The sequence below is a fragment of the Oncorhynchus clarkii genome, chromosome 2 (assembly GCF_045791955.1).
Source record: "Oncorhynchus clarkii lewisi isolate Uvic-CL-2024 chromosome 2, UVic_Ocla_1.0, whole genome shotgun sequence".
In the NCBI taxonomy this organism is placed as follows: Eukaryota; Metazoa; Chordata; class Actinopteri; order Salmoniformes; family Salmonidae; genus Oncorhynchus; species Oncorhynchus clarkii.
The window spans coordinates 18,210,436-18,223,803 of record NC_092148.1 but is presented as its reverse complement, the minus strand read 5'-3'; the positions used below and the strand labels follow the sequence as shown (position 1 = coordinate 18,223,803).

General features: G+C 42.3%; 1 protein-coding gene across 1 annotated transcript in view; it reads left to right on the top strand.

Annotated features, from left to right (window-relative positions):
- Positions 1–6,674, top strand: part of LOC139423656 (glutamate receptor ionotropic, kainate 2-like) — a 217,856-nt gene extending 211,182 nt beyond the window's left edge. The window contains exon 17 of the mRNA XM_071175266.1: positions 4,506–6,674. Coding sequence (XP_071031367.1) covers positions 4,506–4,670 — 165 coding nt within the window. The 3' untranslated portion in view covers positions 4,671–6,674. The remainder of the gene's footprint in view (positions 1–4,505) is intronic.
- The last annotated feature ends 6,694 nt before the right edge of the window (positions 6,675–13,368 follow it).

The following is a 13,368-nucleotide window of genomic DNA, read 5'->3' as shown; positions in this document are numbered from 1 at the left end:
TATTTTCACACTACCTGTGCCTATATGCTACAATTATATAAGTTGTGTACCTCAATATTTTAACACCCAATTGATAACCGACAAAGGTGTATATTGCTTTTCATAAATTATCATAATCAATCAATTTTTTGTGTCAGATGATCTGAGAAGCAATACATGTTTTACTCATCCAAAGCAAATAGACCAAGAGGTTTGAGAGTCACACAACCACAACGTGTATTTTAGTATGTGTGGCCCGTTGCTACTGTTTTAACTGTTAAACCTTGACACGATATGCAGAGTACCAAGTGTACCAAGTATTCCCATATCAATTCAATAATTAGTCACATTTGAAAATACCTGATATTTTATTTAATTGCACAAGATCCTTTACTTGAATGTGTCTACAGTACAGGGTTGTATTTTCACCACGATGCTGAAAGTGTCAACTTGAAAATGTTCTACTAAGCATCTCTTTGTTGGGTTTGTCATGCTTGATAGCGCACACCCTGCAATTAGCATTTTTAAAAGTACCAGTCAGAAGTTAGGACACACCTACTCATTCAAGGACTTTTCTTTATTTTTACTAGTTTCTATATTGTAGAATAATAGTGAGGACATCAAAACTATGAAATCATGTAGTAACCCCAAAATATTTGTTCTATTTTAGATTCTTCAAAGTAGCCACCCTTTGCCTTTGATGACAGCTTTGCACACTCTTGGCATTCTCTCAACCAGCTTCATGAGGTAGTCACCTGGAATGCATTTCAATTAACTGGTGTGCCTTGTTAAAAGTTTTATTTTGTGGAATTTATTTCCTACCTAATGCATTTGAGCCAATCAGTTGTGTTGTGACAAGGTAGAGGTGGTATATAGCAGATAGCTCTATTTGGTAAAAGACAAAGTCCATATTATGGCACGAACCGCTCAAATAAGCAAAGGGAAACAACATTCCATCCTTAATTTAAGACAGGAAGGTCAGTCAATTCGGAGAATGCCAAGAATGTTCAAAGCTGTCATCAAGGCAAAGGGTGGCTACTTTGAAGAATCTCCATTATGAAATATATTTAGATTTGTTTAACACTTTTTTTGGTCTACTACATGATTCCATATGTGTTATTTAACAGTTTTGATGTCTTCACTATTGTTCTACAATTTAGAAAATAGTAAAAAACTGCTACTGTATTCTGTGTAACATTAGAAAGGATAAAGAGAAAAATAAAAATAGCAAGTAATTTTTTAATGTTATGAGTCATACACCTTATAATGTCAACCTTTCTTAATATTATTTGCCAAATCCAAAAATATATGTTGTAATGACATTAATTGTATGTTTATTGGAAATTATTTTAATTAACTTAACTCAAATTGTGATTCAGAATAATTAGGTTTTCAGTCTAATATTTTCCACTTGTTATTAACTTTAATAAAAGATTGAGAAATATTTGAAGTTTTAGTAGGCTTTTCATTCTGGTTTGCCCAATGAGGACTTTCTCTCATAAGTCCACACATTCCCATCGTCACAACATGGCTGGCTTTCAGAAAAATACCATGATCACCATGGTTGTCCACTTCCCTCTCTTCCCCCTCTTCCTTCTCCACCTCTTCCTCTTTCTCATCCCCCTCTTCCTTTTCTTTCTTCTCATTATCCTCCACCTCTCCCTCCTCCTCATCCTCCTCCTTCAGCTCCTCCTCATCTTCCTCCCATTTCTCCTCCTCCCCCTCCTCCTCCTCCTGCTCTTCCCTCTTCTCCTGCCTACTGCTGAGGGTGCTGCAGAGTAACATGGCTCTCCAGGGACAGGGATCACCAGCTGTGTGTGAGGAACCATCCAGCTTCCCGATTTTGTGGACACACACACACACACACACACAGGAATGTACGCATGCACTTATATGTGTACACACACGCTCACACACACACACCTGCTCGGACAGATGTGTACACAGACACCCATTGACTATACACACAAAAATAGTGACTATTCATCTCTTACTTTGCCCTCCATTTCTCTATCATGCTATCATGGAGTGAGAGATGGAGTGGGAGCTACTATGGTGTCTTTCCATCTCAGCATTTTATACCAAACCTGAGGAGAAGGTCTGGGGGTCTATAGATCCTTGTACATGGTGGTACAGACTGACTGGGCTGTACTGTACATGGGCAGCCTGCAAAATACCCACCAGTGCCTTCTTCCATTAATGGTAGTGAAAAAGCTAAGGCAGTAAAAGTGTTGGATTTATTAGTTCTCCATCTCACCTCCTTAAGTGGACGTTTTCTTCCTGTCTTCCTCTGAGCCAGCCCAAAGTGCTCTGAGACCTGAGCCTGTTCAGCTCAGGATTGGCTCTTGTGATGGGGAAAAGGGGTCGTAAAACCTCTGTAATTCAATGGCCACCACTAAACAGCCACCATCAATCCAACTATGAGCCCAGCAGCCATGAGGCCATGATGGAGATGTGTCCCCTGAGTCAGGGAGGGTTTTCTTAGCCTGTCTGGAAAGCCAGATGGGTGGGGTTTTACTTTTGGAACTTTTCTATTGGCACTAGATGGCCACTAAGCCCACAGCTTCATGAGGGGAAAGGTGTCTTAGGTAGAACATGTTATTCAATATCTCTTTCCCAGAGAAAATCAATACTCATGAAAAGCATGTTTTCTGGAGGGCTTGTAGTCAATCAGCAGGACTTCTAGGAGTAATTCCATTTTTTTTGCGAGAAGAAGACAAACAATATGAAATTATATAGATATGATTTATGAATATGATACACACATACACATTCTAACATGTAATATCATATACACTCAGATAGGTACATACCTTTGTACACAGCTTATACACCCAAATCCATATACTCAATACGCATAGAATTTTGATTGGTGGTGAATTGATATGCTGGAAAGCGAAAGCATTAAAACATTTGCATGTGTGGGAGTCCTCTAGCCATAACTATAGAATGTGTTCATGTGAGATACCTGTTCATTAGGACAACTCATAACAATGTCATAACCCTACTGGTCATAGATGAGGAAAAAAGGCACTAAGGAGAAGGCAGCCTGTTAGTTAAGCATTGGCATGAGTAACTGAATGACACTCAATCACTGGCTGACTTGGCAGCATGAAGTCTTCACTGTTGTCTTCATCCTTGTGTTCTTGTTGGTAGACTAGCCCAGCCTTCAATTGCTTGAGGTGGGCAGAGGCCTTATTTCTCTTGACAGGATGGTTGAGCCCTTTCACATTCCAGCTAGTAAGGTAGACATCCCTCGGTTCTCTATCAACTGAATTATTTGGAATATGTACTGTATCAGACATCACCATAGTGCCAAATGGAAATTGTGTTTTTATGTGAAGGATTTAACCTAGACTCGAAAAACATATTAGTCCCTTGGAATCTGTTTCCCCAATAGTACCTCCAGGAATAGCAGTCTCAGATTTAGTTGAGTCACTCTGCGTTGTTCATTGCACCATTTGCAAATGCCAGAGTAGCTTTGAGAAAAGGAGAAGGAAGAAGAAGAGGCAGCAGCTTAATTGGCCATGCAGCTACATGGGATTTGAGTCAGACGAGATGTAATATGCATCAATAAGTCATGCTGCTGTATGGGCCTGGGCCCCGGCTGGGCTGCCTGGCAGAGAAGGATGGGGGAAATCTGCCATGGAGAAATCACTTTAGCTAGCCTAGAATGCTCACTGTGTGTGTGTGTGTGTGTGTGTGGTGTGTGTGTGGGTGTGTTTGCACGCTTGCGTGTGTGTATGTGCGTTCGCTCGCCATGTGTGCGACTCCAGATGGACTCCAGCATCTCGGCACAGCTTTCCTTCTAACCCTCTTCAATCCACCCTTCCCAAAGCATAACCCCCCCTAGACCATCTAGCCCTTCCTTCATCCCAGCCCCTCCACTCACCAACCAAACTTCACATTCGTGGTTGATTTGAAACTGAATCGTTGCCAGGGCTAAAGGCATGTTTTAATTAGCAGTATGTCAACACATTTTAATAATGTAAAGCTATTAATGCAAACTGCCATAACCAGGTGTTGCTGTACATGATCAAATAGCTGCACGGCCGTAGTAAGATACTTATGATACTGCAATAACAGTCTGTGGATAAATCTTGTTAAATCTATTTTCTCCCAAATACAAGAGGAAGCCCTGCCAACCTCCAGTGCAAATCCTGTCCTGATTCCCACCTACATCTAGCTCCTTTATCCACCTACTACACTAAAAGACTATGGACATGCAACCTCCAACCATCTCCCCCAGCCCCAGCTAGAACTCCAGCCCCAGCCCACCCACCCTATCCTGAGCCAGCTCCTCTCTCCCCTGCCTGCTCTGTGTCACCATGGCAGCTCTCAGAGAGGGGCCTGTAGAGAGCCTGCCCTGGGGAAGTAGAAGCTCTGCAGTGCTCTGCTCTGCTGAGCTTATTACTGCCAAATTGTTTGGAACTAGAGGAGGCTCTCTCTGAAACCCCTGTTTTCTCTCTCTCTTTCTCTTTCTGACTCTCTCTTTCTGACTCTCTCTCTTTCTCTCTCTCCTACAGAGGTCCTTCTGCAGTGCCATAGTGGACGAATTGCGGGTGTCCCTCAAGTGCCAGCGGCGCCTCAAACACAAGCCTCAGCCGCCCGTCATGGTCAAGACAGAGGACGTCATCAACATGCACACCTTCAACGACCGCAGACTGCCAGGCAAAGAGACCATGGCCTAGAACAGGACTCCCTCTCTCCCCCTCTCCCTCTCTCTCTCTCTCTCTCTCTCTCTCTCTCTCTCTCTCTCGCTCTCGCTCTGCTGTCACTGGGAGGCGTGTAGGGTGAAGAGACACTGGGGGAGGGAGGAAGGGTGATAGTTGATTTATGTAAGTGTATGGGGGGGTAAGAGAGATGGGAGAAGAGAAGAGAGGAGCTGAGCTGCTCTGATCACTGACTGTCTGGCATCTTTGTTTCGAAACACTAAGCTAGAAATGAAAAGAGATTCAACAATGTTTCCTGTGGAAATAACTTGAACCAACCTGGGAGCAATTCAATGTGAGTTACCTCATTACTCTACCTGGCAATGCACCTGAGCAAGGAGTGACCAAGTGGTGCCATGATTTAGTATCAAAAAAAGAGAGAGATAAACCCAGGATTCAGAGGAAAGGAGGGAGGGCAGGTTAAATTGAAAGTATAGAATATCATACAGCTACTGTATATGTTTGGTTGTCCCTTAGAAATCACAGGTCCAAATTGAATCAATATTTATCTGCTACCCAACCACTCTCTCTCTCACTGAGTAGAATCAGGAGAACGTACATCACTCAGTCATAGTTATGGAGCAAACACATACACAGATACTAATAGAAAAAACTGAGAGAAAATCAGTTGGCGAGTGTGTAAAGGACACATCTTGTTATTATTCAACCATAGAAGAAGAAGGAGACCAGATGGGCTAGAAACAGCCAGTTCCAAATGAAACCCAAAGCCCAAAACGCATTGGTGAGCAGGACAGGACTGCTCCCAACATGTACAGAGGCATCGTTTATTCATATGATTCACTGTTGGAAAGAATACAGTACATTATCCATCAGGCAATAGGTTATTTCATTTATTTTGTTTTCAGAGTACTAAACATTTTGTTAAATTATGGTGGATGGGAAAAACATTTTGAATAAAAACATATATATACATATATAAATACAAGCAGAGACTGATGACCGGGGGAGGGGCAGTGATGTAATAGAGGAATTAGGTGATAGGAACTGGAAGTGACATGAGTGGCGGACATGATGAAAGTAGTAACCTTAGAAACCTTAGTCGTTTGAATTGAAGGAAAGCAGGACAGCAGGAGTGGATCTGAAACAACATTCACAGCAATCACACAACATGAGGAATTTATTTATTCAAGTATTTAGTGTTTTATTTATGAATTTATTTATTTATTTTTTCATGGACTGGATTTTCACAGCAGCTGCAAGGATACAGTACACACCTCATTTTCAGATTTGATGGGTACAAATGTTTTGTTTTTGTTTTTTGTTCAATGTCAAGTCTCAAGTTTCTTTTTGTACTCTAGTGGCTTTTATTTTAATAACAAAATCCTCACATTTACTTGTGCAAATGCAATTTCTATGAAAAAGTGTTTTTGTACGAAGAAAATAAAACATTTTGTAATAATTTTTATCAACAAAAAAAATGTACCACGGGTGTCACCACGGCAGACAGCGTGACTCTCTCTCCACTGTGGGCCGTGTGGGTGTCCCAAGGGATAGCAGCCCCATCTAGGATAGCCCCGTCAGGCCTAACACAACCCCCTCCAGGGGGTCACGAGAACAACCCCTCCATGGACTGGCATCACACCGATGGGGTCTCCAGAGCATTCTGGTTGAGCTTCAGTGGCATAATACATGTTTTGGAAAAAACTATTTTTATCATGTAAAGGAATCATATTTAAAATAAAGATATTTTTACTTCAGGTGAAAAGAGTAATGATTAAACAATAATTATAACAATAAATATATATATACACACACAAAGAAGTTGAAGTGAAGAGGACTGCCAACGATGCTTATCATTCTACAACCCTGACTTCCAATAGACTGCTAGATTTCAGTGCTGAGAAATTGTGTGTAAATGGTTTTAAAAACAGAGAAATATGTATTTAACAGAATAAGGAACACCTAACTAATTTTGAACATGTTATGAAAACTAAACGGAGTGCACACAGTTTACTGTTTGAAGTTGATGCACAAGTTTAAAGAAAATTAAAAAAAATCTTCACATCTTTGTGGTGTCGTTCATTTGACTCTAAAGCAAAATGTTTTGACACCATTACATTGTAACAGCTTGGATCAGACACTAAACAGAACAAAGAGCCAAAGAGCAAAGTGAACAGAAAACACAATAGAAGACTGATGGAATATGGGATATATATATGTATATGAACACAAAAATCGAATGAAGAACAAAGCAAGTCGACTATGGGCCCAAAAGAAAAAGAAACCACAGCATTTGAACAGAAAGATAATAACCTTTTTTTGTTTATTTGTTTATTTTTGAACGTTTTTACCATATAATGTTGACTGTGTGCGCTCACCCTGCGTGTTTGTACTCCATATCCTTCCATCTGGAGAGCAGCTGTGGAAATACTGACATGAATGAAAAAACAAAGGGCTATTAGGTCTATTTGAAAAAGTGTAAATGTTATTCATCTTTAACAGCCTGGTACACATGAAAGGATTCCTATTTGAAAGACACAAAATGTACAGCAGATCTGCCATGCATACCCATTAATGCATTTATATTAGCAGTTAGGAATATTGGCAAAATAAATGATTATACTATACAACAACTATACAACACAGGGTTATTCAATATGTAAGCCTATAGAGCAGTAATGTCCCAGACTGCGTGTAGACTGAGGGAATCTGCCAGAACTGAATGGGATGTGTGAATTCCGAACAGCATTACTTCTGGTTTTGGGGTTTTCACACGGGTTAGTTGGACATATCAGGTTTGGGAGGTGCTTAAACTGCTTCGCCTGCAGTGCTTTGTGCATTTGCGCACATGGATCGGAAGGGGGGAGGCTGAGAGTTTCATTTTTGACACGTGTGAACACTGAAGTTAATCACTTACGCAAGATTTTTACTTCTGGGTTAACAGAGATTAATAGAGCACTTGTACAATTATTCCCAAGTCATTGAAACGAGACAAATTCTATAAATGCATGACTCTCTGTGAGAGTAATCACATGCACACTTAATGCTCATATGTATGTGCATATACAATGATAAGCGGGTTCCAGTGACTCACAGATTTTATTAGATGGGGATTGTTGTGGATGGGGAGATGCTGTCCTTGATGGCAAGAGGAGAGGAATCTGCCTTGTAGCGTCGAGGAATTAACTATCCATAATGAATTAAAATAGAGGGAATTAACACAGAGTGTGATGAACAAAGCCAAATGGCTGTCGTTAAGGGACGGTGGGGGTAGTGGGAGTGTGGCGGTAGCCTGCATTACTTGTGGGCCACGGTCACCAATTCACTCTGAAACAGACTCAGTCAGCAAACACAGGGAGGGTGAGACAAGGACACCGCTTCCTCTTAGCCAATCCCTGATCTGACGATGACCCTTGACCCACAACCCAGGGTATGACTCAGCAGAACGCTGTGGCTAATCAGATTAACTCTCCATCCTCACCCTGACCTGAGAGGTGGGATGGATAGGACGAAGGGGATGGGATGAAGGCCCAGGGGCTGTCAGGGGCAGTGTTGTGGAGATGCAGCCAACAGATTACATTTAAAAACATTTGTACTTAACCTGTCTAACCTGCTGGTTTAGAAAGCTTTCCTCCTTATCGACCTGACCTCAGTTTGCCAGTTACTTCATTACTGGATGTAGAGGAACCTGAACACTGTTGGCCTTTTTTGTTGTGTGTTAGTTGTGGCGTAAATCTGCTTCCATACGTTGGTGACTTCTAAATTCAAGGTATCTGATACATGCAGCTCTATCTGAGCAAGCTTTATGAATAAATAGCTTTTGAATACATTTGTAGAAAAAAAAATCTAATGGAAATGTACTTGTTTGAAGAGTAATAGATAGAATTTGAGGTTCAACAGAGGCAGTATCCCTGGGATAGCTTCACCATGGATTCATCTTAGGTCATTCAGTAGCAGGAAAATGCTCTGTCCAAAATACATGTCTAAGTAAGGTAGTGGAACAGTGGTTCCTGCTGGTCCACACTGTCTTTACCCTCAGAAAAACAAACAAAACAAACAGTGGTGTCAGTGTCCAGCCCACCGCCAAGATACCAGTTCATTAAAAAACATTCCGATGCTAAGAAAACACGTTCTGTGGATGGAAAAAACATCCTTATCTGTGCCCTGCGTCCTCAGGACTAATGCTGCCATTGTGTGGATCGTTAGAACCTAGCCTGTGGTGTTTTTCTTTGTGTGTGTGCAGTCCCACAGCCTTGTTCTCAGCCATTCCGTTATCAGATTGACGTTTTCACATAAGGTGCCGCATCAGACGGGCCCTAATCTTCACGCCTCTGTCAGGCCGAGGGGGAGGGGTAGTATGGAGGCAGATAACAAACGCACACGCCGGATCCCATTAATTGGCTAATTATCATGGCTGGTGGGGAGTGCCAGTAAACTGGAGATGGGGAAGGTAAAGCCATGTCCCCTGTATGCTCCTCTCATCCCCCAGTCAAACCCTGTTTATCAATCAACAGTTTTAATGAAGACTGAACAGGACACGGCCGTACGTGGTGGCGACCGAGAGATGGCCGTCGTCCTTGAGACATGGGGCTTCAGGCCAAGGGTTTTGTTAGTTGTGTCTGAGGTTCTCTCACATGGCTAGATATGGAAGCTGATTGAAGTTTTCATTATTTCTGAATACTTACTAACAAGATAACCATCTTGACCAGGTCTCCCTGGAAAAAGAGATTCCTATCTAAATTGTTTTATTAGATCTCTCTATGATCTCTACCTGATTTAAGGACAGGGGAGGAGAGGAGAGGAGAGGAGAGGAGAGGTTGGTGTTGGAAACCCACCATGAGTTTCTCTGATATTGTGTTAAACCAGAGGCCCAGATCTACTGTATCATGTGACAAAAGCAATAAGACCACCTTCAGCCAAGCAGAGATGAGATTAAACACACAAGATTCCAAAGCTAAATCATTCAGATAAAAAAACAAGGGAGAGTAAGAGAGGGAAAGAGAGAGAGAGAGAGCGGTAGAGAAACAAAACATCCTACGTGGAATTGTGTCGAGACGTGTGACACCGCATCAGGCAGCATTTAATGCCATTTCCTTTCTGTGTGCCTTGGCACTTGTTAAAAGTAAAGGACAGTATGGAGGATTCCCTCCTAGCAGCCTCTGTAGCTGGTAGAGATGATCAACCTAGCTAACACAGGGCCTGAATGGTTGAGAGAAGTTAACACAGGGCCTGAATGGTTGAGAGAAGTTAACACAGGGCCTTAATGGTTGAGAGGAGTTAACACAGGGCCTGAATGGTTGAGAGGAGTTAACACAGGGTCTGAATGGTTGAGAGAAGTTAACACAGGGCCTGAATGGTTGAGAGGAGTTAACACAGGGCCTGAATGGTTGAGAGGAGTTAACACAGGGTCTGAATGGTTGAGAGAAGTTAACACAGGGTCTGAATGGTTGAGAGGAGTTAACACAGGGTCTGAATGGTTGAGAGAAGTTAACACAGGGTCTGAATGGTTGAGAGGAGTTAACACAGGACCTGAATGGTTGAGAAAAGTTAACACCGGGCCTGAATGGTTGAGAGAAGTTAACACAGGGTCTGAATGGTTGAGAGGAGTTAACACAGGGCCTGAATGGTTGAGAGGAGTTAACACAGGACCTGAATGGTTGAGAGGAGTTAACACAGGGTCTGAATGGTTGAGAGGAGTTAACACAGGACCTGAATGGTTGAGAGGAGTTAACACAGGACCTGAATGGTTGAGAGGAGTTAACACAGGACCTGAATGGTTGAGAGGAGTTAACACAGGACCTGAATGGTTGAGAGGAGTTAACACAGGACCTGAATGGTTGAGAGGAGTTAACACTGGGTCTGAATGGTTGAGAGGAGTTAACACAGGGTCTGAATGGTTGAGAGGAGTTAACACAGGACCTGAATGGTTGAGAGGAGAAACGGCTGAAAGGAAAGGTCACAGGCATTTATCCTCCTCTGATCCCCACCACAGGAGCTTTAGAGACATAATCCCAAATTACACTGTGGGAGAAAGCACCCACCACCAGGGCCTAATGGCCTGTGACCAGATTACACGGTCTGAGAACCACCCAGATGTTATGGAAGGTGACCAGATTACACTGCCTGAGACCCACCCAGATGTAATGGAGCATAACCAGATTACACTGCCTGAGACCCACCCAGATGTAATGGAGCATAACCAGATTACACGGTCTGAGACCCACCAAGATGTAATGGAGCGTGACCAGATTACACTGCCTGAGACCCACCCAGATGTAATGGCACGTGACAAGATTACACTGCCTGAGACCCACCAGATGTAATGGAGCGTGACCAGATTACACTGTCTGAGACGCATCCAGATGTAATGGAGCGTGATCAGATTACAGTGCCTGAGACCCACCCAGATGTAATGGAGCGTGACCAGATTACAGTGCCTGAGACCCACCTGTAGTGAGGATATGGAGGATATGTGATCTCCCCAGGGTAGTGAAGCCATTCGTGGACGTTTCATGCCATGGACCAGGATAAAAGGGTGTGACGGAGGATAGCTAGAGAGGAGTGTGTGGTCTCTGATTCTGGTCCAGGGGACTTGTGTCCTTACACACAAGCACACACACATGCACACACACAATGCCCCAGACCATAGCCAGGGGTGGCAGGTGCAGTTCCATCGGGATATTAAACAGTATCAGCACAGACTGATATTAGCCAATAGCGGTATCTCAAAGCAAACACAAAAAAAATGAGAAATTAATCTGTAAATCACTACTTAATTTTTTTACTGAAGCAACAACTTGATTCCGATTCTGCCTGTGGCTGTGGATGGAATGAGAACCAGTCAATGCCATCGTGTGTGTGTGTGTGTGTGTGTCTGTGTGTGTGTGTGTGTGTGTGTGTGTGTGTGTGTGTGTGTGTGTGTGTGTGTGTGTGTGTGTGTGTGTGTGTGTGTGTGTGTGTGTGTGTGTTATCGAGAGGAAAGGCAAGATCTTCTCCTTTAATCTTACCCCAGGACACAGCTTAACACACAGAAAGTAAATATTCCATCTTTTGTTGGACTGAAATCAATAAGGTGTGGAACAGCGTGTCATGCTGTGTTGTGAGGTATCAGGCAGATAGATTCAGATGAAAATAATGAAAACAGCTGGGGTCTCATCTCATAGTGGTACATTCTAATAACATGAACTTGTTATCCTTAGTGTTTATTACATTTAGGGAATATGCTTTTCTGACACTGCACGGAGTATAATGTCTTGTCGGCCTTGGTTGGGTGTTTGATGCGTCAATAGCATATTATTGACTTTGTATTACATTTAGAGATTAGAGAATCATAAAGAAATCACATCATACTTTAAAGACCAGGATTCCCAGAGGCCTGAGATTTTTGTTGTCACTACCCTCTACACCATAGGAGCAGGTACCCAGTGCATCTCTCACTCTCTCATGCTACAATATTATATATACCAGTATTATGCTTGAAAATGCTTACAAAATACTTTGTGTCGACAAAATAAAGGATATATATTTGTATAAAAGCAGTAAGTCACTACTGTATCCTCACATAGTGAGTGGATAAATAAAGTGAGGCGAGGTGACAGGCAGGATAACTCTCATAACTTTGATCATGCAATATTAATTCTGGATGTTTTATTTATGTGGGAGCAGCTAGCGGAGCTCCAGGATGTGGCCTTTCCCCGAGATGTTCCTTTCCCTGTCTGCTCTACCCTCTCCCTCTCTGTCTCTCTCTCCCTCTCTGTCTCTCTCTCTCCCTCTCTGTCTCTCTCTCTCTCTCTCTGTCTCTCTCTCTCTGTCTCTCTCTCTCTGTCTCTCTCTCTCTCTCTGTCTCTCTCTGTCTCTCTCTCTCTGTCTCTCTCTCTCTGTCTCTCACACTCTGTCTCTCTCTCTCTGTCTCTCTCTCTCTCTGTCTCTCTCTCTCTCTGTCTCTCTCGCTGCCATTCTGATGTAACCCACTATGCATGTACAGTATGTGTGATTTTTTACCATTTGAATCAAGGTGGTGCAGTTATATTTGGTGAACTGTTGAAACTTTTGTAGTTCTTAGGTTGGATCAGATTGTCATGACAAAAGCGAGGGACAGGATGTTAATGTCAGGATGCCCACCCAACTGTCTTTGACTAACAAACAAGATAATTACACTTTTAATAACATTGAGCATATATTTACCATTGTTCAGGTGAATTGGAGCGATTTAAGAGTTTTATTCCAATCATGTCTGATCAGTTCATCATCATTAGATCATTAGTAGCCTATAAGATCACTTTGAATCATTAGAAGCCTATCAGACCACTCATTGAGAAGAGTGTTTCCTGTATGATCTAGTGTCTCCACCCACTCTCAATAATAACCATAATTTGGGGCCACAACAACATCTTGAAATCAAGACGTTGGTGTGGCTATTCCATGTAAAAGAGTGTCTGTCTGCGATCCATCTTCCAGTGGGATGAGCCTGTAAGGGGATTCATGTAGCTAAAATAAGCTTTAAGATTTCATGCCAAGGATAAAATAAAAGCAATTATTGAGAGATGTTAGTTTTTATGTCCTTTATTTTGTGTAAGTAGTACTATGTCTCCTTCCCCACATTTCAGAATAGTTATGTGGTAGCTGAAGCCGTGCTCCTCCAATCCTTGTTGGTATTATATAAAAGGTTGTGTTTTTAATAAGGGCAACCATTGAAGAGAGTAGAGGAGAGGACAGA